Source organism: Oncorhynchus nerka, linkage group LG13 (genome assembly GCF_034236695.1).
Source record: "Oncorhynchus nerka isolate Pitt River linkage group LG13, Oner_Uvic_2.0, whole genome shotgun sequence".
In the NCBI taxonomy this organism is placed as follows: Eukaryota; Metazoa; Chordata; class Actinopteri; order Salmoniformes; family Salmonidae; genus Oncorhynchus; species Oncorhynchus nerka.
Genome location: NC_088408.1, coordinates 68549485 through 68577263, shown reverse-complemented (window position 1 = coordinate 68577263; position 27779 = coordinate 68549485). Strand labels below are relative to the sequence as shown.

Sequence of the window (27779 nt, the reverse complement as noted above, 5' to 3'; positions counted from 1 at the left end):
GCAAGAATGAAAACATTTTAATGACCCCAAAAAAGAACCATTGGTGTCAGAGACAGGTTAAGTGTTTAGTGAGATTTTAGTCACACTTTTGTGCCTAAAGGAATCATGATTTCAGTCTCCTATTCCACAATTCTGCTTACCCAAGAAAAGCATATCAAAGATAATTAAATACATTTTATGGGATGCTGCTGCAACACCAATGCCAGAACACAATTAATTAAAGATGTTTACTGCAATGATAAAGAAATGTTCTCCTTCTAAACCTACCAGGTCACTATTTAGACTTACTGTATGAGCTTGGCTCACTTGGGTCCTCCTTTGGCATGTAGTAACTCCAGTTCTAATGGCTCTTATATCTCCTGAATCCAGACCAGTTGGATAGGAATGGACAATGTTAAACAGATTAATGGCCCAGTGGATCTTGCTGAGGGCCTGGCTAGCCTCTACCCAGCCACTGTGAGTTTTTCAACCGCACGGCGATGGCACATATCAGACACCAAGGAAATCTCACTACTTCTTAATGGTCTCTTCTAAGTGTGCTAGTCTGCTGTAAGAATACTTGAAGTTAGGTCAGAACATAAAAACTTACATTGCGAACCTATGGTGTAGCAGTAGATTATGGATTTGAAGTGGAAAGCAACACTAAGGCCTGTCTTTACTCATATCTACAGTATGAACTGTCTTAAAGCACTGTTTAATGAACAAGTTACAGTCAATGTAATCCTTTATTCATTATAACAGGGTAATTCATGTTTAAGTTTAACAAAAGTCTGAATCTCCATTGAACAATTACTTCAACCACTTTCTGGCTGAGTTCTGTTCCTGCATCCATTTTGAATAAAAGGGTATTTGAGGGAACTGAGACACATTTCTGAAACAAGTTGAGCTTAGAGAGCTTTGAGGTTGAATTTTCAAAAACAGAATTTCAATCACAGAATGTAAAGGCATCCATTTAAAGGTCCACTGCAGAAATCGCTCCGACATTTCCTGGTTGCTAAAATTGAAATAGTTCACCTAATTTCAGTTTATGCAACAAAACAAACAAGTATAGTGTAGAGAATCATCATACCATCTTAACTGTAAAATATATTTTCAATAACCCAAAATATTGTATTTTCAGATGTTTGAAGATGGTGTGCAAAACCAAAAGTAAAAGATGCAAAAACTAAACTTACAAACAGGAAGCATAGAAATAGCGCACATTGAACAGGTCTACAGCTTCTTAGACTTAATTTTAATGGGAATAACAGGTCTATAACTCACATTTCTATGTGAATTTGGTCAGGTCGCCCAGAAAGTTACATATTGCAGCTTTAAAATGCATTTTACTCTGTGCTCTGTGTTGTTCAATGTAAATGACAGCACAGGGGGAAATGATCTTTATCACTTGAGTAAGGCTAAATCAGTGAAGCTGACAAATGCCTAATTGGTAAGACTGAAATGACCCGAGACTGAACGAGAAAGGCATCATCACATGCTGGGATTTATGGCTTCTGTTGAACACACAGGACAGACACAAAAAGGACAGGCTCAAACAGACAGCCTGCAAAAATCTTTACAACGAGAATGTATGTCTGTTTGTTCTCAATGGCTGAAGCCTTGTGTATACACAGGGTGGATGGAGTAAGACGACGTCAAAGGAAATAATGAGCCTCAGTTGAGATATGTCAACTGTGAGGAACTACACTGTGTTGCTTGATCATGTCATTTAGAATGTGGCATTGAGACATTACAGTGCCAAATGAAAGCCCCTCCCTGACCACTTACTCCTCAAATAAAAATATGAAAGATAACCAAGGAAGCGGTTTGTGCAGGAAACAGGATGAAAAAAAGCATTCCATTAATTAAAACTGATTCAAAAACGATTAAGCTTAATTTCACTCCAACAAACGCAGCAAAGCAACACATAATAACAAGACTATTTATAGTATATCCTATATACATGGATTTATAAATAAGTTGATCTCCCTCAACACTCTCAAAAACAATCAGTGCCTGCTGATGTCTCCTGCTGTAGTCTTTCAGGTAGCCATGTGACAGCTCTCCACGTGTCAGTCACACCACTCTGACTCTGTTGAGCGCCGTTCACAGTTCACACACACCTCAAGGGGTATCCTCCAGTATAGTCCACAAGGAAAAACAACCGCCTTGCTTGTATGTATAAGTTCAGTGTATATTCCCCTCTTGTCCTTTTTTATTTTACATTTTTGTATATCAGAGGGCTCAGAGTTGTTTTCAATGCTTAGAGTGCAGATGAATATGTGCAATTGATGGCAGCAGTATTACACAAGTCCTTGCCCTTCTCCTCACCCCACATCTCCTTCTGGATGGTGCATGGAGGGATGTTGATGCTTGTAGATTCTTTTTTCTCATAGCAGGTGTGATGGCACCATGTTGGGCTCATCTGCGAATCTGTAATAATAATCACCATTGAGTTCAATGTGACAATGAAATCAGACATTGACACAAACAGTGCAAGATCCTATTGACAAAAGAGACACAAAACTAACAAGTAAATACAGTGCTACTTTAAAACCAAGCTGTCCCATGTAAGTGTCTATATTGAGCTGAAACACACTCTATCACATGTTGAGCAGGATGTCAGCTACAGCAATAATGGGCTGTGGAATACATTGCATTGTTTTCAGACCGAGCCTCTGACCTCTACACTATACTGCACTTCGTAAACTGTAGTATTCTCAATAACACACACTGTCATCCTCAGATCAATTGACCACACAATTCCTTTGTTTCTCTTATTATAAAACATGATTTTGATTATATGATACAGTAAGTACAACCTTATGACATTTCCAATACTTGGGTATTGAATTCAATGCTGCATGATCACTGCTCCACTCACCTTTAAACACTTTAGGCCCTATACCAGCCCATCGTACAGTGACAGTGCCTGCACAATGGAGGGGTCTGCCTTGGAACCCTCCTGAAACTCCTGCAGGGTCAACTTGCCATCAGCATTCTGGAATAAGAACACAGGAGAAGATATAGCACAACGGAACAGCATCTCCATCGCAGATCAGGCCGCTTTTACTCTATCTTACCAGCAGGGGGCAAACAAATCATGAGTAATTGTTTTTATTTAACCTTTATTTAACTAGGCAAGTCAGTTAAGAACAAACTATTATTTACAATGACGGCCTAGCCCGGCCAACCTCTCCCCTAACCCGGACGACGCTGGGCCAATTGCGCGCCGTTCTATGGGACTCCCGATCACGGCCGGTTGGGATCGAACCCGGGTCTGTAGTGACGCCTCCAGCACTGCGATGCAATGCCTTAGACCTCTGTGCCACTCCGTCCCCATTAATGTAATATACCAGGGCCTTTTCTACATGGCTTGGCTGATCTAGTTCAGTGCACTTGAATGGTCAGCTCACTCCCCTCCGCCCATACAAATGACTGAGCAACTGATGCTGTGCTCTGAAGCCAGTCCTATCGGCTGATCCTTGCACTGGGTATGGAACTGACAAACATGCCCAGGCAGGCTCCATCTCATCTTTCACTGAGCCAAGGACGAGGAGGGCCTGAGTGAGCTGAGTGGGCATTAGCACTGGGCTGTGGTGGTGGAGGGGGTATCTGTGGTGTTTATAGACTGCAGGAATTGTTAGTGTTGCTGGGATGGCTACGGCTAAGAGGTCTAAACTCTAGACGGCCCGCCTCACTGCACTACAGAACAGGGACACAGTAGGAACACAATACACATGGTATTTTCTGTGGAGTTGCTAGTCAGCTCATTACAATAGTACTGCCACTGACTTGAGAAACAAAGTGATCTATAAGTTGTACAAGTAAGAGCAAAATAGCTATCAACAAATAGTTACATAATTCTATCTTAACCCATGGTGGTGGTTTTGGGTTACTACAGTGTTTTATTTGTGGAATAGAGGTATACCTTGTCCATCAAGGAAAAAATACGGTCCACTCTCTTCTCAGGTGTATTCTCTTCTTCTGGTAACTCTACAGTGTTCCCCTGGAACACAAAGGCAAATATATTGTCTAGCAATATTTCAGGTCAATGTAAATACTGTATGTGAATTCTACCATTAGCCTTTTTGACACTGGAACATTTTGGTATTGTATAACTTACCACCATCAGATATATGGCATCTACGATGTTTAACATCTCATCTCGTGTGACGTAGCCATCGTTATCAAGATCATACAATTTGAAAGCCCCTAAATACAGCAAAAAAAACAGATGGTGAAGGCCCAGTACTGATTGTAAATAAAGTAGTTTTGGGATTGTGTACAGGTAGATGGGGATGGATGAATGTATGTAGCCTTGACCTTTTACTCAGGTATTAAACATGAGTGGCTGTATGTGGGGGAGTGGAGTGGGATGAGAGTTTTGAGATGGAATGAACCCCCATAGAGTCAGAACTATTTCTCCCAAATATTTTCTAAAGGTAATCCAAACCCAGGGCCCACATCGTAGGCAACACCATCGAAACAATACTTAAAAATCTCTTATTTGTAGTCTTCTGTGAGCCTGTCTTTTTGTTCTGTACATGCATAACAATACGATCACAAAGACTCAGGTCCTGTCACTGAAATGTCAACGTGCACTGCCTGATGTGAAGGGGTTATCTCTCCTTACATCTGAGCTTCTCATCCAGTGTCCCCCGCGAAGTCACCGACAAGGCCTGGATGAACTCTGAAAACTCTATGTGTCCATCCTATTCAATAACACACACACACAAAGAGAGAGAGAGAGAGAGAGAGAGAGAGAGAGAGAGAGAGAGAGAGAGAGAGAGAGAGAGACAGAGAGGGGGGGGGGTTAGACACAAGACAAATATCTTCTTTCACACTAACTCCCCTAAACACTTTGTTTGGTCTACTGCTGAAAAGTGGGGCAGAATTGTGCTCCATGTCTGCTGCTATTTCTGCTCTGCACCTGGCTCTCCCGAGGCTAAAGTATGTCAACTCTGGTCATTAGTAAGATGGATGCATGCTGCCAGGTACACTATATACATATATATATATATATATATATATATATATATATATATATATATATATATATATATAAGTATGTGGACACCCCTTCAAATTAGTGGATTCGGCTGTTTCAGCCACACCTGTTGCTGACAGGTGTCTAAAATCGAGCTCACCATGCAATCTCTATAGACAAACACTGTCAGTAGAATGGCCTTACTGAAGAGCTCAGTGACATTCAACGTGGCACCGTCATAGGATGCCACCTTTCCAACAAGTCAGTTCGTAAAATTTCTGCCCTGTTAAAGATGCCTCGTTCAACTGTAAGTGCTGTTATTGTGAAGTGGAAACGTCTAGGAGCAACAACGGTTCAGCCACAAAGTGGTAGGCCACACAAGCTCACAGAACGGGACTGCCGAGTGCTGAAGCGCGTAGCGCGTAAAAACATCAGTCGTCGGTTGCAACACTCACTACCGAGTTTCAAACTGCCTCTGGAAGCAATGTCAGCACACTAACTGTTCGTCGGGAGCTTCATAAAATGGGTTTCCATGACCGAGCAGCCGCACATAAGCCTAGGATCACCAAGCGCAATGCCAAACGTCGACTGGAGTGGTGTAAAGCTCGCCGCATTGGACTCTGGAGCAGTGGGAACATGTTCTCTGGAGTGTTGAATCATGATTCACCATCTGACAGTCCGATGTACAAATCTGGGTTTGGTTGGTTCCAGGAGAACTCTACCTGTCCCAATGCATAGTGCCAACCGTAAAGTTTGGTGGAGGAGAAATAATGGTCTGAGGCTGGTGTGGAAGTAATGGTAATGGTCTTTTTTCGAGATCGGTGTGGAAGAACTTGACTGGCCTGCACAGAGCCCTGACCCCAACCCCATTGAACACCATTGGGATGAATTGGAATGCCGACTGCGAGCCAGGTCTAATCGCCCAACCTCACTAATGCTCTCGTGGCTGAATGAAAGCAAGTTCCCGCAGCAATGTTACAACATTCAGTGGAAAGCCTTCCCAGAAGAGTGGAGGCTGTTATTACAGCATTTATTTGACCTTTATTTAACTAGGCAAGTCAGTTAAGAACAAATTCTTATTTTCAATGATGGCCTAGGAACAGTGGGTTAACTGCCTGTTCAGGGGCAGAACGACAGATCTGTACCTTGTCAGCTCGGGATTCGAACTTGCAACCTTTCGGTTCCTAGTCCAACCACTAGGCTACCCTGCCGCCCATGATTTTGGAATGAGATGTTCCATGAGCAGGTGTCCACATACTTTTGGTAAGATCTTTTGGTAGCCTAACTACAGATGGATTAGAATCTACTATTTGCAACAGAAACTATTTGTTTTTCCAAACTTTGTTTTTCCCTTGATTGTATTTTGGAATATTGTGAAAAAAATCAGCTGTTTGATATTTGCCAAAAATGTGCCAAAATGCAGCGAGCATCCTGACTGTATGCGCTTGTGATTACATACATACACAGCAATGCCTGCTACTACATGATAATGAGAAGAGGGGAACAAAATATTTATTTTCAAGATACCAGTAGACCTTTTCTGATTTGATTTTCATGAGATATTGTTGTAGGCAAAATTACATCCTAGGATACATACCCCAGACCTGAGCCAGGCCTGCTAAAGGAGAGATATGGGATCTGAGACACAACAACAGCATTTTACGGACTCTCAGACTGATTCTATCTCCACCAGACAAGGGACCAGCCAGCCAGCCAGCTGTTGTAAAACAGACATTGAACTGAAAAATTACACTGATTACAAATACTATTAGAACCACTGCATTCTCTCTAACTACAGGGTGCTTAGCACAAATTAAACTCATAAACATCCGAACCAGTGTGTGGCTATGGCCGCCAGGGGTCATCGACCAGCCTGTGAGGGCTGCTCTTAACAACACAACAGATGACCTTGATAACTAAACGAGGATGCTGCTTTATGAATGATTAATATTGAATATTGATAACATAATGCCAGGCTGCACTAGCATGTTTCATTAACAAGCCACACACACACAACGTTTGGGGTTCCTCTCAAAGCCCACAGACCATGAGGATGAAACAAAAATTGCAATGCCTTGTTGTGAATTACAAAAACCTTTGTTCAAAGTCCATTTCCCTCTCATTTCCAGGAACCTCTGACATGTGCTTTGTCAACCCATCTCACCTCTGATTGATCCCACAAAAGGGACCCTTTCTGCGCTCAGATTCCACTTCTGATTAGAGACCGTTACACAGTGCTATGACCCTCAAGGCACCACAGAGACTGGAAACAGTTAGATCATCACAGAGTAATCTCACCCATCTACCAGAAACAGCATCCTAAACCGTTTTACTATACAGTATGTACGCATTTACTCCCCTAACATGACAGTGACTGAAATGTAATTAAAATCGCAGAAAAAGCACATGTAATTGTATGGAGGTACAAATAATAAAAACATTTAAACCTTGTTTTCATCAAAGACGTTGAAGACAAAAGAAGCAAACTTGGTGGGGTCACCAAAAGGGAAGAACTGCTTGTAGATCTTTTGAAAGCCCACAGCATCCAGCTGACCACTTGGACAGTCCTTAATAAAGCCTTTGTACCTGCAGGAGATGATGATGATAATGATGAGAGAGGAAGGCAAATAGAACACAAGAGAAAGTTAACATGATAGGGATACAATTAGCCTATTGAATATAATATGAAATTGTTCAATAACACTGAGCTTCAGACGCAGCTCTTAACAGGCAAGCAGCATTGATCTAGTTTAAAACAGCATGTTGTATAAAAAGGTTTAACCCAAAGCTATTTATCTTGCTAGCAGATAAGATAATGTCTCTAATCAAATATAATAGGCAGAGGGAGTTTAATTAAAATCAAATGACTTTCTTGTCTTTTGATAATGTGCATAAATGATACATCAATCTGTGAGCTTCTAGCCTCTAGAGATGAGATGATATGTCCAGAATGACATAACACCACAGCTATGTATAGAACCAATTTCAAGCCTCGTCACTCAAAGGTAGACAGTCTCGTTGTACAACTCAATAAAGAAACAGTGTTATCAGAGTAAAATAACAAGCCTTTAATGGGTCTGTACAGAGAGGGAGACGGAGAGGGAGAAGGAGATTTGAAGAAGGAATCAGAGATGGGTAGACTAGTTTAAGGTGTATATTTCTCTCTCCATCGCTCTCTGGTAAAAGCATGGGGGTATTATCAGTTTGGTGGACTAAAATGTGCATCCACACGACGTCTGACCCAGTGTTAGACAGTGATGTAGGTAGACAGGTCTTTTGTGAGTTCCCATAACTTCCCAGGTCTCTGTGTGATTGACAACAGACACAGACTGGTCCTGATGAGGATCTGTTGTAATGAAGACCAGACTGAGAGGAATGAAGAATGAAGCCAGGACAGATCCTCCCTACACTCACTCTTTCCTTTGGCTCCTCACTCTGAAACTCATATTTTTAATCTGCCTCTCAGATAAAGCACACTCCTGCATAACCTAGAATAGGACAGACAGACAGAGAATCTCTAAAGATGGGCTGAGAAAATTTTGAAGAGAAGGCCATAATCCTCCTATTTGCATATCCAGATGTGGAGATATGCAGAGGAAACGAAAGCTCATTGAAGAACAATGAGGAATCAAGTCTAATTGCCGTTCAGCGGGCAGGTAATACAAAGCACATCATAATCCCAATATGACCCATTTCAAGTGAAATAGATTTTGTCTAACTCATTTGTGAAATTCCCATTGTCTCTGTGAGAGGAAAATCGTTTCAGTACTGTATATTCATTGGGGGACTCATGCAAAAACAGGCTAGTGCAAAAACACACAGGCCTTTAGATTCAATCAGTTGCTTAGTAACTAACCATTGACTAGTAATTGGGCAGGATGATCCCAATCTAACTAAATGTGAAGCATCTTTCTCTAGTTTGATGTGACCCTGGCTAAGTCACTAGCATATGTGCAGTTGTGCATGGACATGTAGCCTAGCTCCTAGGCCTTTCAGGATAATTGTGCTTACTCACATGAAAATAGCCTAAACCAGTAGACCAGTGACTTTATGTCATAGTCAGTGAGGCAACCTGGAGATATACTGTACATGACTGGCAGCTTTCTACCAACACGCTGTAATCTGTCATCATGGTGGATGGCTATAAACAGTGTTGTGGACAAGGCTATTTAGCTACTTTCCCTTGTTGTTGTCCAGTTGGCAGGGATACTTGGCTATGTCCCTGTGTTATTGATTGCAGGTGAGCACTAAGCATGCTAATGACATTTCCCCCTGAATAGATTAGCATTGATCAATATGGAGGAGACATTTAACAGTACCAGCATTTATCTAAGAGTTTCGAAAACCCGACCGACCGTAGGCAACAGAGTGACTAGGGTCTGGTTTCAATGACGGACTCTTTAGGCAATACGTCACTGCCTACGTCACTACTTTATCTGCTTGAACAAAATACTAAATAGTAGCTAGCAAGATGGAGATCACAGAGGTTATTTTTAACGTGTGCATTTCGCAAGTGGCTAGTTTGCATCAACTACCTTAACTAAAACCACTGCAAAGGCTTTGCTTGCAAACTTTGGTTTTCAATCACGGCATTCTGGCATGTCTGCCTCGAGATTTTTTGGGAGAGCCCCCAGAGGTATTATCATTTGTTCTTATCGACTGAGGCAGTGATGTAGTTCCTCTATGCCAAAAGAGTTCATCATTGAAACCCTAGTCAATGTGTTGCCTAGGGTCGTATTTAAGAGTCTATTTATCTAACCTTGCTATTTATTCTGTCTATCAGTGGCTCCTCCACTAATTACACACCATCTGGCATTGCCCCTGTTTAAATTGCCTCTCGTCTTTCACACTCAACCATGGTGATTGCAGCTGATCTTCCATTGAGGAGTCATGCAACGTTTTATGTAAAAGAATGGATGGAAGTCTGACTGACTTGGATGGAGTGCACAGCCAGGGTGTTATTCTGCCCCAGTGCACCCAGGCAGCCCCTGAGACTGGCCGACTCTGTAGCCACGTGCCGAAGCAGAGCCAGCCGAACGTTGTCTTTCTGCTGCATGTGGACAGGGATGTGGATGAGCCCTTGCTCCCTGACCCTATCAGAGAGGGTAGTGCATCAACACACTGATTGACTGGCTCACGAGGCACTGACTTCTCTCTCTCTACAAGGATCAGGTTTTGACACAAAGCCAAGGCAGATGAAATAATGTCAAAGACCTGGCACGTGAGACGGACAGGGAAAGGCAGCATTTACAAAGTGCTATAGGCTACAGTAAATCATCATATGTTGTATAGCTAGATCTAGCCTGGGCGTAAGATGTATGCAACTATTTATCTTTCATCCACTCATTTACTACAAAAATAAAAACAGAATAATCAGGCAGCTCCATCATTATTTTGCTTTGAGATGAGTTGACTGTGTTATAGCATTGCATGGCAGAGGAAATGACCCAATTCCCTGTGTGCTTCAAATTGCTTCAAGAGCTGCTGCCCCTAAACACCAACTAATCCCTTTGAAAACGGACCGAGGCATCAATTTGAGTGTCAAAATTGACTACAAAGTGTAAAGAGGATCATTTTGGTCATAAAGTCAGTCTCGTCTGAAACGGAGTTTGGATTACAATTATGTAAACAAATCATGCCCTCTTTTGCCAAGCTCCACGTGCAAATCGCCCCTCTGCCCACTTCGCTTCCCTTTATTCAACGTGGCTCCGTTGTTTCATCGCCCCAATGCGCTCAAAGGATCACATATGTTTTATACTGAAAAACCCTATACAGATTAACTATGCAATGCATGCTTCCAGCAGGATGCACATCCAAATGGTTTGCATGCCCTGCCGAAGGAGCCCAGTGGTGAGTATACTGGTAGTCACTAGCTAGGCCATAGACTGCTGGTTATGTATATTTGATAATCAGTATCACTGCTAGCTAGATAACGTTAGCCTACATCAATACAACTCGGATTTGGCTTGGAAACACGATACCACCATTTTTTTTAAAAGCTAGCTAACATTAGCATTGCTAGCTATGTTGGACGAACTTTGCTAGTAACAGTAATGGCAACATTATCATCACTCTAAAGTAAATTTGACGACATAATATGACAACGTTGTTTGCTACTAATTATTTGCCCAATTTAGCGTATTTCCATGCCACTGTAAATTAATGTAATTGAGATGAAACAGTCACATTAGCCTCCAAGGTGCAACCCATGACTAGGACACAAATACATATTGGATGGACCTATGGTAGTACTAGCTAACAACTCATGTCTGACTACAGCAGTGTACTAACTAGCAGCAACCAACTCAAACCAACCCAGGGCCATGACAAAACATGTCACAGTAGGTTGTATGGTGTCACCGTCCTGAATCGAATCCAATCTGCAGCCAATCTGTCAACATCAGTAAAGCATAGAATTAGCTTCCAAACAATATTGTTATTTCTCGAGCTATGTTTATAATTGAGGGATGATGACAATAATTATTGTTGACCCTGTTTTTCTGTTAGACAAAGTGCACAGTTGGGTGTCAGACTGATCCCCTGGTCATGAATGGATACGGGACCTACCAGAAGGAGAAAATGTGGGTATATATCATAACATGTGATTACAATTTTTTAAAACTGATTTAACTAGGCAAGTATGTAAGAACAAATTCTTATTTACAATGATGGCCTACCCCGGGCCGAACACTAACCAGGACAGCGCTGGGCCAATTGTGAGCCACCCTATGGGACTCCCAATCATGGCCGGTTGTGATACAGACTGGAATCGAACCAGAGTCTGTAGTGACGCCTCTAGCACTGAGATGCAGTACATTAGACCGCAGCGCCACTCTGGAACCCAAATGGTTTAGCGACCTAACAAAATATTTGAATTCACTGTTTACTTCCAATTTTCACAGCTTGTCAGGCAAAACTTTAGAATAAAAGTGTCATGCGACACAAGTACCCTTGTGACACCTCCATTGTTTCATTTTTACATTTTTGTCATTTAGCAGGCTCTCTTATCCAAAGTGATTTATAGCTAGTGCATTCATCTTAAGACAACTAGGTGGAACAACCACATATCACATGCATAGTAAGTACACTTTTCCCCAATAAAGTACTTCTCAGCAAAGTCAGAGCTAGAAAGGGGGCAGTCAAGTGCAAGTGTTGCTTCAGGAATTATATTTTAATAAAAAAAATTTTTTTGGGGGGGGGGGGGGGGTTGAGATGAGGAGGGGTAATTATTTAAGATACTCTTTGAAGAGGTAGGTTTTCAGGTGATTTCGGAAGATGGGCAGGGACTCTGCTGTCCTAGCTTCAGCGGGAACCTGGTTCCAGCATTGGATTGCCAAGACAGAGAAGAGCTTGGGCTGAGCAGGAGCAGGAGCTGCCCTCCTGTAGGGTTGGAGGGCCAAGAGACCAGAGGTGGCAGAGCGGAGTGATTGGTTTTGGGTGTAAGGTTTGAGCATAGCCTGAAGGTAGGGAAGGGCAGTTCCTCTTGCTGCTCTGTAGGCATGCACTATGGTATTTTAGTGGATGCGAGATTCGACTGGAAACCAGTGGAGTGTGCGGGGAGCGAGGTGACATGGGAGAACATGGGAAGTTTGAAAATCAGGCGGACTTGCAGTGTTTTGGATAAGTTGCAGAGGTTTGATGCCACAAGCGGAGAGCCTAGTCAACAACGAGTTGCAGTAGTCCAGACAGGAGATGACAAGTGCCTGGATTAAGACCTGCTCCGCTTCCTGTGTGATGTAGGGTCGTACTCTACGGATGTTGTAGAGCATGAACCTGCAGGAGCGAGTCACTGCTTTGATGTTTGCAGAGATAGACAGGGTGTTGTCCAGGGTCAAGCCAAGGTTATTTGCACTCTGGAAGGGCAACACTGGAGTTGTCAACCGTGATGGAGAGGACTTTTAGCGGGCAGGCTTTCCCTGAGAGGAAGAGCAGCTCCGTCTTGTTGAGGTAAAGCTTGAGGTGGTGGGGGCGACATCCAAGCTGAGATATCTGCCAGGCACGCAGTGATGCATGTTGCCATGGGTGTCAGAAGAGGGGAAGGATAAAAGTAGTTGAGTGTCATCCGCAGGAGAGACCATGTGAGTAAATGATGGAAACAAGTTACTTGGTGTATAGAGCGAAGAGGAGAGGGCCTAGAACCAAGTCCTGGGGGACACCAGTAGTGAGAGTCTGTGGTGCGGGACACAGATCCTCTCCATGTCACCTGGTCTGAGCGGCCTGCCAGGTAGGATGCAATCCAAAAAGTGTGCAGAGCCTGAGAAGCCCAGCCATGAGAGGGGTCGAATGCAGCGGATAGGTCTAGGAGGATGAGGAGAGAGTCAGCTTTGCAGTGCGGAGAGCCTTCGTGATGCAGAGAAGAGCAATCTCTGTTGAGTGACCCACCTTGACTGGTTAGGGTCAAGAAGATCGTTCTGATAGAGGTAACAAAAAAGTTGATCAGAGACAGCATTCTCAAGTGTTTTGGGGAAAAAGAAAAAGTCTCCCTCAACTCCTATCAGAAGGACACGACATGAGGCCTCTGATAGTGACCCGAGTTACTGCCCTGATAACACAGACGGCTTCATCATCAACAACAGATCATGTTTATGTGAAAAGTTGCGTTGAAAAATCCCTGGTTTGATAAACTAGTAGGCTAATTCCCCAGCCAAGCATATACAACGGATATAGAGTTATTTTGGTTGTGAAGTGCATTAGCAAAAAGCTTTGTCCTTTAGAACAAAATGCAAAATTTGCCACCACCTCATAAGATTGTCTTCTGCAGTTGTTTGAGAGATGTTCAGTTTGCTGCCAAACATGCAGCATAGAGAAGATCGGCAAGGGGGCCCTCATCACTATCATGAAGACATGTCCTCACTGTAAGCATTCCTATGAATGGAACAGTCAGCCACATTTTGGCAAGTATGCGGCCAGCAACCTTCACCTGTCAGCGGAAACAGCTTCTACAGGCTCATCATTTGTACAAATACAGAAGGTAAGTCACTTCAGCACTTTGATACATTTGATAACCCAATTGTGAAACATAATTTATGTAAACTGACATTATTTGTTGCTTATTTACTACTTCTTAGATGCATATAATGTTTAGGGCATTACGTAGTCTGGTGGAACCAGCCTGATCGCTGTGTTGACCATTCTATTTCACTTCACATTTTATGATATCTGAAGTGAAATAGAAAGGTGATCACATCGATAAGGTTGGTTTCACCAGGCTAATCATAACCAATATTGATAATGTAATCAGTGCTCTGTGTGTGTGCGACTGACCAGTATCTTTGATAAGGGGCTAGGAGCTGATCTACGCTGCTATGCCCATCAATGGGGCGCTAGCAAAGACCTCACCTCCAGCCTCACCACTTGCCTGCTCACGAACGGTCGTCGATGGGGAGGCAATCACAGTCACTGTTCTATATGTGTTCACAGATTCATGAGGACATAGACAAACACTATCCAGGTTAGACGTCCACACGCCATTCCCCCAGGGGGCAGCAGCAACCTTTGAGCCTGGTTGGTAAGCATATCAGGTTCTTTGTAGCTCAGTTGGTAGAGCAGGGTGCTTGTAATGCCAGGGTAGTGGGTTCTATTCCCAGGACCACCCATATGTAAAATGTATGCAATCATGGCTAAGTTGCTTAAAAGTGTCTGCTAAATGGCATATACACGAGTGTACAAAACAATAACACCTTCCTAATATTGACTTGCATCCCCCTTTTTTCCCTCAGAACAGCCTCAATTCATTGGGGCATGGCCTCTACAAGGTGTCTCAAGCATTCCATAGAGATGCTGGCCCATGTTGACTCCAATGCTTCCCATAGTTTTGTCAAGTTGGCTGGATGTCCTTTGAGTGGCGGACCATTCTTGATACACACTGGAAACTGTTGAGTGTGAAAAATCCAGCAGCGTTGCAGTTCTTGACACAAACCAGTGCCTGCTACCATACCCCGTTCAAAGGCACTTAAATATTTTGTCTTGCCCATTCACCCTCTGAATGGCACACATACACAATCCATGTCACAATTGTCTCAAGGCTTAAAAATCCTTCTTGAACCTTTTTCCTTCCCTTCATCCACACTGATTAAAATGGATTTAACAAGTGACATCAATAAGGGATCATAGCTTTTACCTGGATTCACCTGGTCAGTCTTTGTCATGGAAAGAGCAGGTATTCATAATGTTTTGTACACTCAGTATATATTATATTTAATTGGGGTGATTGTTATTTTTTTATATATTTTTTATTATATATGTACTTGTTTGACATTTTACTGCATTGTTAGGAGCTAGTAACAAGCATTTTGCTGCTCCCACTATAACGTGTCACGCCTACTCCAGCGCTCGACGTCGCCGGTCTACTAACCCCGGTGCTGGCAACAATCCTTACACACACCTGCTCCCCATTAATTACGCACACCTGGACTTCATCATCACCTTGATTACACTCCCTTTATTTGGCCCTCAAGGAGCCTCAGTCATCAGGCAGTGTTGGTTTGCTTTCATGTTCAGTACGCATCGCCTGTTTAGTTCATTTGCCTTTCATCATTGTTATTAAACTCTCCTTCTGCACCTGCTTCCAGACTCCCTGCGTATTCGTGACAATCTGCTAAACTGTGCATGCGACCAATTAACTTTGATTTGATTTCATCAACAATATCACCAATCCCTGACTCTGTAGGAAATCTGTGACATGGCTGGTTTGAGAGGTGATCATGTAGGCCTATTTAGTCACAAAGCCAGTAGGTTAAGTGCAGTCTGAGAGTAGAGGGAGGCCAGAGAGCAATACATGGTAATACCCTCTCTGAAACACATTTAAGGTGCAATCTAGTGATACACCCACAATCTCATGGAGGGAATGCTATGAGCTATAGTAACACAAAAGAGTGTAGAATGCTCTTTGCACCTTGCGATTTTGTTTTGTTATCAGAAGTCCCTCTTGAAAATAGCCCCAGAAGGCTTGGGAGGCGCGGGGATTAGATCACGGAGGTGTTTGTGTCAGTGTTATCAGACAGACTCCAAAGTCACTCTGTCTCACTATTATCAGGCTTCAAAGTCGTTCTATTTTCAGAACTCATCTGTCTCCAAGGCAATGTGTGAGAAATTAACTTTGCAGTAGAACTATACTATCTAGCCTACTTAAATACTTTTCCCATGGATTTCATATCTGTGTGTCAAATATCTATTAAATTGAGGATTTAATCAGAGGGCTATATAAAGTGAAATACTCCCTCTGTAGAAAAGCCTTAATACCCAGCTGCAGAGTTGGAGCATCAGTCAGACATGAGTCAACAACTCAGGAAGCTCCTGGCCACCAGCCCAGCCAGCTCACACCCTAGTCACTGCTCTCAGCCCCCAGAGCAGCAGACCTACTCTCCAGGTTCAGACCAGTCATAGTGACCCTGTAGACTGAAGTCAGCCTTTAGCTGGCCCCTGGAGCACCTGGCATTAACACAAGAACATCTGCCAAATGTAGTAGACAGCAGATGTTGCAGGTGACTCAGTCAATCTCACCCACATGGGCAGCTACAGTTCTATTTGAGTCTATTTGAGGACTAGGGGTAATGCATAGGTTAGAAGAATCTGAGTTTTGGGAGAAGGGGGGAGAAAAAAAGGGTAGAGCAGGAGGAGATTTGGAGGGTCATTTAAAATGATGTACTTACCACTGTTGCACCTCTTTCTCCGTAACTGTAAGACAAAAAGAAACTGTTTTTAGCTAGAGACAAACTAATGTACTATGTATCAGACCATGAAGGGGACTTGGCAAATTCATTGGTAGGTGAAAATCACTGATTCCCATGACTGTACAGGTTGGACTGACAGTATATCTGGCTTAATAGTGCTGTCTATTTCAATTATGATTGCACTGGGGTTTTTCAATTTGTAACCACCCTGAGGAATAATGTGTAATTCCGTACATATTGTTAACATACCGAATGATTCATCACACCTGAAGCTATGGAATTCACTCATCTGCTGTATTGCTCCCAAGGACCACATCATTATTATTATTTCAAAGGTCAATTTAGCACATTGTGTGAGAGAGAGAGGTCACCCAGCAGGAAGGTGAGTGGCTTGGGTAACGAGACATGTTATCATGCCCACACAAGCAGCATTATTATCTGCCAGTATCTAATCAACCACTCATGGTTCTCCTTTCACAATCTGAACCCTGGGGCATACTCTCTAAAACCAGGGCTGAAAACCTGGTGGTCCTGTGACGGCGTTCTGAAGGTACACTGCTCATAGCAGTGGTTCTTTGGACAGACAGGTAGCTTTCTCTATACAGGATGCTACTTAAGGCACTACACACAATACAACAAACTAAATGTTCATGGGCTATATTTTGCTGTTCCCTCTGCCACAGGTCATAATGTTGTTGTCACCATAATCTTGGTTGGATTTTAAAAAAAAACTCATATATAGAATCCTGCAAGACTATCCAGTCTGTGGAGGGAATAATTCAAAGGTTTGAATAGTCACAACTATCATATTACCTGAACCTTACACAGTGAATGTGCAAAGGTCATGTCCAGGCATACCTATAACCTTCAAGTACAAGCTCATGCCAGTGAGTGAATGAGTTCCCAGTGGATAGGGAGAGGGATGATATAATTGAGAGTAGGTGTCCGCCTTTCCTCCTACACGCTCAAACAAATAACCTTTGGGAAAAGATTGCCTCATTTTAAAGACCAAAAAAAAAAAGAAACCATTCTCTTCATTTTCCTCTCATTCAACAGTAACCTAGACAGTGCCATTTCACCACTAAGTCGTTAATTCAACATTTTAATGAAGCTTGTCATGTAAAGCAAGGATAGGCTATTTATTTACATTGCCTGATGCAGTGTTGTTTTCTTGGGTGTTTTGCTTAATAAATACAGGTAACTGCCAAAATAAAGGAAACACCAACATAAAGTGTCTTAATAGGGTGTTGCTTCAATACACCTTGGCAAATATTCTACAAGTGTCTGTAACTCTATTGGAGGGATGTGACACCATTCTTCCATGAAAAATTCCATAATTTGGTGTTTTGTTGATGATGGTGGTGGAAAACGCTGTCTCAGGCACCGCTCTAGAATCTCCCATAAGTGTTCAATTGGGTTGAGATCTGGTGACAATTTCATTGTAGAAAAACCTAACTTGTTTGAATAAAACAAAAAGTTGCTTTAATTTTTCCATGAATCATAAAAATGGAATACTAGTTTACGTTTACATTAAACTATAATATTTATAAAAACACTGTGGACGTGTCTCAACACTTTCAAGTTCCCGTAAAAACTCCAACCAGTTTTTAAATAAAATGTTATGGGTGAATAACACAAGTTAAGCACAAGTTCATTTATTCACTTATATATGCCTTCAGAATGAGGTTCTTATTCTCAAACAACCCCTTTACCCCACTTGGCCTTCTCATTATCAAAATGGCAAAAAATCTAAAATTGAGAGAGAAGTCAGAGAACCATTAACTTACCAACATGGTGGCATGAATGGGCTTTAGTGATGTGGTCAATTGTTTGCTGACTCATAATAATGTGTCTTTACTATTTGCAGATTGAGTTTAGGAGGTAACATTATCGAAACACAAATTTCTCATTACCACAGCATTTTTAGGTCAGTTTCGGTAATGAGAACCTTAATTTGGATGTGCTGTGTTGGTAACTTTCTTTATTTACTCGGACCACTACTTAAATCGGAAGGTCCTGAACAGTCATTCTGAAAAGTACTTTTCTCTCATGGCTAACTACCAGGAAGTTTGAAAATACATGCTGAGTTGGCAGGGAGCTTATTGTAAGTATCTTTGCCAAAGATGAATAGAGTTTTGCTGACATCCTAGTCAGATTTTGGCACCTGTAGAGTAGCTATCTAGCTATTTAAACCACGCCCCTCTGGAAACACGTTTTCTCCGATGTTGATTACAAGGCAGTACTTATTTCAATTAAGTAAGAGGATATCATGTTACCATTGGTGTAATTAAATGAGAGTAAAGGTGATGTCACCTTGTCCCCTCAATAATGAATCTAAGTGTTTGACATGGGGGAGGGGACCAGTAACTTTATGATCAAATGTTATCAATGTAGAAGCATGTCATTTTTCATACTTTGGTCATAATGATCTGGTTTCCTTAAAATACCAAAAAAATAAAAAATAAAATGTGGCCACTTTTGACTTTTTTTTAAATACATGCATGTAATTACAGTACATATATCTATACTAAGGGTTATTTTTGTCACTTTTTAATTTTTATTTTACCTTTATTTAACCAGGCAAGTCAGTTAAGAACAAATTCTTATTTTCAATGACTGCCTGGGAAGAGTGGGTTAACTGCCTGTTCAGGGGCAGAACAACAGATTTGTACCTTGTCAGCTCGGGGATTTGAAATCGCAACCTTCCGGTTACTAGTCCAACGCTCTAACCACTAGGCTACCCTTCCGCCCCATTAAGATCAGTAATTGTTGTATTGTACAAGTAATTTGGGATTAACAATGACACACTTTGATATATTGAGTTACTGAATCTCTGAGATGGGCTAGCTGACAATGTCATGAAAACGATGTGCGCGCCTCCATTGGGAAGAAGTTGTGATTCTGGATGGCCAGATTGCTAGAAAGAATTACAAGAAACTGCCATGTGGGGAATTGTAAGTGGCTAATTTCAGCTCATTTCATCTTGTTCTTGATACTATGTCTTGTTTTGAGGTGTTTTGACTGATTTCATGTCAATGCTAATATGGCTAAAATTCACTAGCTAGCTAACCAACAACTGTAACAATGCATTTGAGAGACAACAAGTGCTCATTGTGAAAATGTATTTGTTTTCAATAAACATTGGAGATGAAATATAGCATACATGTTGTCAACCATCTAAGTCAACCGTCTGTTTTGCTCCATAGTTGTGTACACACGTTTTGTGGCTAAACAACCAACCCGTCTATAGAGATCAGTCGTTTTTCAATGGCAAACTATGTAACACTAACACTATGCAACACTCACTAACACTATGCTACATTCAGGAGTCTAGGCATAATTTCAATTTTGGCCACTAGATGGCAGTAGTGTATGTACAAAGTTTTAGATTAATACAATGAACAGCATTGCATTACTGTTCAAAATGTTGAATCCAGTCTGCCCAAATGTGCCGAATTAGTCAATTGATACATTTTCTTATAAAAAAAAAAATTTACCCCCTTTTTCTCCCCAACTTCGTGGTATCCAATTGTTTAGTAGTTACTGTGTTGTTGTTACAACTCCCGTACGGACTCGGGAGAGGCGAAGGTCAAGAGCCATGCATCCTCCGAAACACAACCCAACCAAGCCGCACTGCTTCTTAACACAGCACGCATCCAACCCTGCAGCCAGCCGCACCAATGTGTCAGGGGAAACACTGTATACCTGGTCAGCGTGCACTGCACCCAGCCCACCACAGGAGTCGCTAGTGCGCAATGAGACAAGGATATCCCTGCTGGCCAAACCCTCCCTAACCCGGACGACACTAGGACAATTGTGCACCGCCCCATGAGCCTCCCGGTTGCAGCTGGCTGCAACATTGGCTGTGCTCGAACCCAGAGTCTCTGGTGGCACAGCCATAGCCTTAGACCACTGCTCCAACGGGAGGCCCTAATTGATACATTTTCAAGTACATAACTATAGAGAACAAACAAAAATTATATGGTAATAAAAAAATGTTTACACATTCCCAGGAATGTCATAAATGATGATTAATTAGCTTCCCTACAGAAAAGACATGTGCAGACACAGCAGGGGTTCAAACTGTAGAACCCAGTTCTTACATTTGAACATAAAAATAGATTTTATCAAACAAAACTATGCTACATTTGATCTTTCTGCCCATATAAGACATGTCTATGTCCTGGGAAATGTTCTTGTTCCTTACAATGTCATGCTAATCACATTAGTGCACGTGTTTCCCTCATTAAAAGGCTAATCAATTTATAACATTTTTGACATGCGTTTTTCTGGATTTTGTTGTTATTCTGTCTCTCACTGTTCAAATAAACCTACCATTAAAATTATAGACGGATCATTTCTTTGTCAGTGGGCAAACATACAAAATCAGCAGGGGATCAAATACTTTTTTCCCTCACTGTACATCCCTGCTTTGCTCAGCGCTTCACAGTGAATTATCATGTGACACATTCATAAATTACAGAGTCAATCTCATGAATGTCGGGCAAGCCATTAAATTGGCCTCAAAAGTCAATGCCGTCCAAAAATCTAGGCAATTCACCATGGCTGAGATTTAATCCAGTTTGATTATGTAACTCAGTCAAAGGCAATGGGCAGTAATACAATCAGCCTTTGAGGAGGAAGGAGAGCAGTGAGGTCAGGGCTAGCAGCTCACTTGCCCTGCAGGCCTACTCACATCCAGCTTGCACTCTGTCAGTATCAACCGCTGAGCTGAGTCTGACGGCTAACAAGAACACCTATTACATCCTCAGGTTATTTGACTGGGATTCCTCTTTCCATATGATATCAGACCAGTCATTTGGAAAACCATTTAGGCTTGTTTAGGTTTAGGTACAGTAGGCTAAACTGTGGCCCCCTACATTAAAATATGGGTATGTTTTAAGCCATAACATGCTATATTAAATGCTTGTTAAATTGGCAAATTGAAATAGCTAATAGAAAAAGTAGGAAAGCAGAGGAAGTATCTCTGCTTTCTGCCCGCACAACCAAACGTGTAAGACTGGTATAATTATAGATAGGCTTTTCCTTTGAAGTGTCAAAAGAGAATGTCTCAAACTTGACATTGGATCAAAGTGAGGTTGGCAATAGGAGTAAAAACGTTGCTTATGAGATTTACTTCACTGGCTGTCAAATTACCTTAGATGCACCAAAAAAACACAATCTCCAGAACTGCATCCTGAAATTGTTAAAGCACAGACGGTGCTCCTCCTCTAATTTGGGTGTGTGCCATGGACAGGACAGTAAGGTAAGCCAGCTTCTTTTAATATTTTATTATGGCACTGAAAACAGCCCTACAACTTCCTGGGCTCAAAATTGATCACTGAAAACAACTTCCAATGAGATAGGAAGAAAGGATATGATTTACAAGTCAGAGGAATAATATTTAAGCCTCTCAACAGGAGAGGGAGAAGAAGAATCAGAAAGAAAAGGAGATGGAATGAGGGGAGAAATTAAAAGGGGTCTAAATTAGACGAGAGTGGGGTAAGGGAGTGGACATGCTGGGAGAAAAGGCTGGGTGCCCCTCTGTGCAAAGCTAAGGAGATGAGATCCTAATTATACTGTTCCATTCCCTGCTCAAATAGGGCAATTAGGGGATGTGGAGGGAGAGAGAGAGAGAAAACAGAAAAGAGAGAGCTGGATAAAGGAGAGCAGCAAACAGCCCATCCCAGCACGAAGCCCAATCTTCCCCAGCACTTCAATCTCCTGCCACAGCAGCCTTCCCTGGTTGTGTTGTGGTGAAGCCAGAACTGTCATTAGGCAGCCATTGGCTGTCAACTCCCACCCAACACCTGGCATGCAATGCTACAAGCTAACCACCACCCCACTAGACTCAATACTGTGTGCACAAATGTAATGTTTCAACTCTTGTCTTCTAAATGCTGAAGGAACAAAAAGCAATAATTATTTGCAAAATGGACTGCTTCATTTAAATGGCTACAGTTGAAGTCGGAAGTATACATACATTTATGTTGGAGTCATTAAAACAAATTTTTAAACCACTCCACAAATTTCTTGTTAACAAACTATAGTTTTGGCAAGTCGGTTAGGATATCTACTTTGTGCATGACACAAGTAGTTTTTCCAACAATTGTTTACAGACAAGATTATTTCACTTGTAATTCACTGTATCACAATTCCAGTGGGTCAGAAGTTTACATACACTAAGTTGACTGTGCCTTTAAACAGCTTGGAAAATTCCAGAAAACGATGTCATGGCTTTAGAAGCTTCTGATAGGCTAATTGACATAATTTGAGTCAATTGTAGGTGTACCTGTGGATGTATTTCAAGGCCTACCTTCAGACTTAGTGCCTCTTTGCTTGACATCATGGAAAAATCAAAAGAAATCAGCCAAGACTTCAGAAAAGAAATTGTAGACCTCCACAACTCTGGTTCATTCTTGGGAGTAATTTCCAAACGCCTGAAGGTACCACGTTCATCTGTACAAATAATAGTACGCAAGTATAAACACCATGGGACCACGCAGCCGTCATACCGCTCACGAAGGAGACGCATTCTGTCTCCTAGAGATGAACGTCCTTTGGTGCGAAAAGTTCAAATCAATCCCAGAACAACAGCAAAGGACCTTGTGAAGATGCTGGAGGAAACGGGTACAAAAGTATCTATATCTACAGTAAAACGAGTCCTATATCAACATAACCTGAAAGGCCGCTCAGCAAGGAAGAAGCCACTGCTCCAAAACCACCATAAAAAAGCCAGACTACAGTTTGCAACTGCACATGGGGACAAAGATTGTACTTTTTGGAGAAATGTCCTCTGGTCTGATGAAACAAAAATATAACTTTTTGGCCATTATGACCATTGTTATGTTTGGAGAAAAAAGGGGGAAGCTTGTGAGCCAAAGAACACCATCCCAACCGTGAAGCACGGGGTGGCAGCATCATGTTGTGGGGGTGCTTTGCTGCAGGAGGGACTGGTACACTTCACAAAATAGATGGCAACATGAGGGAGGAAAATGATGTGGATATATTGAAGCAACATCTCAATACATCAGTCAGGAAGTTAAAGCTTGGTTGTAAATGGGTCTTCCAAATAGACAATGACCCCAAGCATACTTCCAAAGTTGTGGCAAAATGGCTTAAGGACAACAAAGTCAAGGTATTCGGATGGCCATCACAAAGTCCTGACCTCAACCCTATAGAACATTTGTATGTAAACTTCTGACCAACTGGGAATGTGATGAAAGGAATAAAAGCTGAAATAAATGATTCTCTCTACTATTATTCTGACATTTCACATTCTTAAAATAAAGTGGTGATCGTAACTGACCTAAGACGGGACATTTTTACTAGGATTAAATGTCAGAAATTGTGAAAAACTGAGTTTAAATGTATTTGGCTAAGGTGTATGTAAACTTCTGACTTCAACTGTATGTGGATATGTTCATTCTGTGATTAGAGATGCTAATTAACATAATTGTGATTATCTTGTTATTGATGCAAATGCCTCCAGTCCACTTTGCCTGGCTAAGTGACCTATTGCACACAATGAAAATAGTGTTATTTTGCCTGCTACTTGAAGACCTTTGCCTAAATGTGCATACACTAATGGCAATGTATGAAGGCTCCATCAAGCAAATATTTGCTAACTTTTGGCAAACCACCACCAGCTTGATTACTGATCCAAAGTCTTAACTCCATCTGCATATTCATATATCTCTCCTTCCCAGTGGACTGTTTCCAAAGACCTGAACTAATCACAATTTGTGACACCATAGAAATATTTATGCAAGCCAAAAATATGAAGCCTAGGCTATATCCACAGAGGCGATGACAGTTAAAGGCCCATGGCAGTAAAATTGGTTTTCCTATGTTTTTTATCATATTGTAACAGCTGATGAAACAAATACTGTAAAAGTGTGAAAAATGTGATCAGTGTTATTTCCTGATAGTTGCTTGTTAAAAATACAATCTACACAGGACCTTCTAATCAGCAGGTTTGCATGGGCTGGAGTTTCCATGGTGACATCACCATGCGGTTCCAAACCTCTCTGCCAATAACAGCTAGTTTTCAGTTTTCCCTCCCCACGTAGAGCACTCCCAGAAAGTCATAGCAAAATTCTTGCTTGAAAAATAGTTTTTAAAAAAGCTGTTTTTGCCCATGTTAATATATATCTATTACAGTAAGGTACTTAATTGTTACCCAAACATGATTTAATATTGATATAAAACGGCTGCATTGGGCCTTTAATTTGTGCTGTTGTTTCTGAGGATTAAGAGAAACAGAAGCCTAGATGTCTTATACAGGCTACATGGAAACGAGGTCATGTGAGGTACACATTTAGTATTTTATTCAATATTGCTCATCATAAAATGCACTAGAAAATTCACCAATCAGACTTGGTTCAGTGCTCTTATAGTGCTGTTTTAATGCTGTTACATAGTTATGAAATAGGCATGTATTATGTATAGGTTATTTATTTATCCATTTTACAATGATTTTGTTCTCCCAACATAAAATATTTGCATTTTATACAATCCACATCCTATCTCAGTCCAGTTGAAAAAAGATAGAACATTAAAAAAAGGACACTCACAGTAGGTCTTCCTGGTGAGTTCCTCCACCACCTCCTGCTTGAGCTTGCTGTTTGATTTTCCCATGGTTGGTACCTTTGTCCTCACTGCCTTGGGTTACTCCTCCACGCCTCCTCCAGCTCCACCTTGACACACACTGAACACCCCTCAGTCCTCGTTGGTCAAACAGATGCAAATATGGGCCAGTTAAAGAAAGCAATGCAATTATACCACTGAAATAAGAGAACAGTAAACTCTGGCAGAGAATTGAACTCCATCCACCCACCAGGCTTCTGTTCAGTGCAGTCCACTCTGGATGTGGCCAAGATGTGCCCAGACTTCAGCACTTCAGGGCAATCACTCCAACCCCAGGGGCTCAGCACTGAATAATGGGAGACTGTTGATTCAGAGTCTGAGTGCTCGCCTCCCTTTTCTTTAGGATGTTCAGTGGGCGAGAGTGACGTTGTGATGTGTTGCTACCTTTGTCCTTGGTTACAGGAGTCAGTCTCTGGGTTGTGTGTACACACTCCCTCACACTCAGCTCAATGTTCCTTTCACCCCTCCTTTTCCTCCTTTATCTTCCTCCCACCCTCTTTTCCCACCACTGTCTCTGTGGCTGCGGGTAACTTATAAGAGAATCCTCCCTCTTGACAGCTGAGATAAGGGGGTGGGTAAAAAAAAATACAATGAACAGGGCTCAGCCTTAGATGCACTCCCTTTTCAATTACACCCCAGGCTTGAACTCAGATCCCAGCAGGACTTCCTTCAAACACAGCAGCAGAAAATACAAAGTCAAAAGGTCTTTGCGACTTAAACTGTCATTTTAAATGCAAAATACAGAAAATTAGAGAGAAAATAAAAACATCCCAGTGAGTTTACTGGCTGAGAGATTTACAGAGTGACAGTTCTCTTTTCTCTTCCATTCTGACTCACAATTCTCCTTCCTTCAGATGAATAATGGAATTTCTCTGTGTCACAGGCCTGAGATGGCATTCATAGATGCTACCTCAGTAGCTGGCTGAGTCTCAGTACATCACAGGACAATACGGCACCTTTCCTCACTAAGCATTAGGGTCTATGTCTGTGTTTGTTCTGTTCTTGGCCAGAACTGTCTTCTCTATGCATGTGACTGTGGTGACGGTAATCATCATCTTGTGTTTGCTCAGCTCCATGGTCCCGTGTAACCTAGACACTGTAAAAAAACAACAAAAAAAACAGCAGTTGCAAGGTCAGGGCAGTGCCAGGGGGGCAAGATTGCAGTGAACATCAGCAAGCCTTAATCCCTGGAATCTCACCCACTCCACACCAATGACAGTGTCAAATGCTGAGCAGTTCTCAATGCCGAGTTCTCCTCAAGCATTCGCAGACAATACTGAAACAGCAACTTGCTTGACTTCATTGGGTTGAGAGAGAAATGCCCTGCTCCTGTATGCAGTCCTCACAATGCTCTTGCAGTGCAGATGAAAGGTCTGGTAATGGAATGACGGAACAAACAGCACAAATCTTCATTCTGTTACCAAACTTTGCATCTGCACTCTTCAAGTAAATGTGCTTTGGTAAAATGTTCAGTGGTAATTAATAAAACTAGTCCATTGTGCATAGAGTTGTATGGTTTCTTTAACTTTGCAATCATAGGTTTTTTGTTTGACATAGCCATACATTGTAAAGTGAAAAATCTAAGTCTCAGCATTACCTTGGAATTGCCCTATGTCATTCAATCTAGCATATCAATTATCCAAAAACATTAAGACATTCTGCCATGCTCAAAGTGAATAACATATCTAAATTACATATAATAATTTTACTCCTCACTGCATTTTGGTTTGAGTTCACTACAATATTTATACTATACCCAGGCTGTGTGATGTTTCTTTGAACAAAATAACAACTCAATAACGAAACAGTCAAAAAGTAGGCTACCAGTTTGCGAAAGTAGGATACCAGTACCAGAGACGGATCCAGCGCTATTGCTTAGCAACACAAACATAAATGGATATGGCGACGGTGAAGGCTGAGCTCTTCGGTTTGTTACCTGTCATTCGTTTACTTATAAAGCTACTTTCACTATCTATGACAAATAATACCCTTGTAACAGAAAGACATGATGACAGATTTCTTTTGAAACACTCACCTTCATCTTCAGACAGACATCCGGAATTAACCGTAAATGGACGAATTATCTGCTTTTCCCGCGAGGTTTCTGTAGTCTACAAGAGCGCGCTTCTCCTGTCGGTCTCTTCCACCGGCGTCAGCTAGATTCAGAAGCGCCTGACATCGCAGTCCTGAACCTCAGGACAACATGTGCTATTAACCGTTTATTTCCTGTGCAATTTTCGATAGTCTGTCTCGAACTGTAAATCAGAGGTATTGTAAAAGTATTCAAGATGAACAGCAGTTAAGTGTAAGAGTATAGATACTTTATTTTCCATTTGGTTAGAAACAGAGATTCGTTCTCTTCCTTAATTAACCAGCAGACACACACCAATGTGGAACAGGGTCAGCAGCAGTGCAGTGCAGTTGGAGCAATTTTTGGGTTAAGTGCCTTGGTCAAAGGCACAACGGCAGTGGAGTTTGGATTCCTTTTA

At 41.8% G+C, this 27779-nt stretch overlaps 1 protein-coding gene across 2 annotated transcripts; it reads right to left on the bottom strand.

Annotated features, from left to right (window-relative positions):
• Positions 1 to 693: 693 nt before the first annotated feature.
• On the bottom strand, positions 694 to 27448 carry LOC115139978 (neuronal calcium sensor 1-like). 2 transcript variants are annotated; one of them, XM_029677919.2, is made up of 10 exons: positions 27326 to 27448; positions 25481 to 26386; positions 25218 to 25368; positions 16621 to 16645; positions 7417 to 7555; positions 4616 to 4694; positions 4106 to 4194; positions 3911 to 3988; positions 2864 to 2980; positions 694 to 2412 (listed from the first exon to the last, which is right to left on the bottom strand). In XM_029677919.2, exons 3-9 carry the CDS (start codon positions 25279 to 25281, stop codon positions 2882 to 2884), a joined length of 573 nt encoding a protein of 190 aa, XP_029533779.1. In that variant the 5' UTR covers positions 25282 to 25368; positions 25481 to 26386; positions 27326 to 27448; the 3' UTR covers positions 694 to 2412; positions 2864 to 2881. The 2 variants fall into 2 exon arrangements, with proteins under 2 accessions (XP_029533779.1, XP_029533777.1); XM_029677917.2 differs by having other exon boundaries at positions 25218 to 26386.
• Between the last annotated feature and the right edge of the window lie 331 nt (positions 27449 to 27779).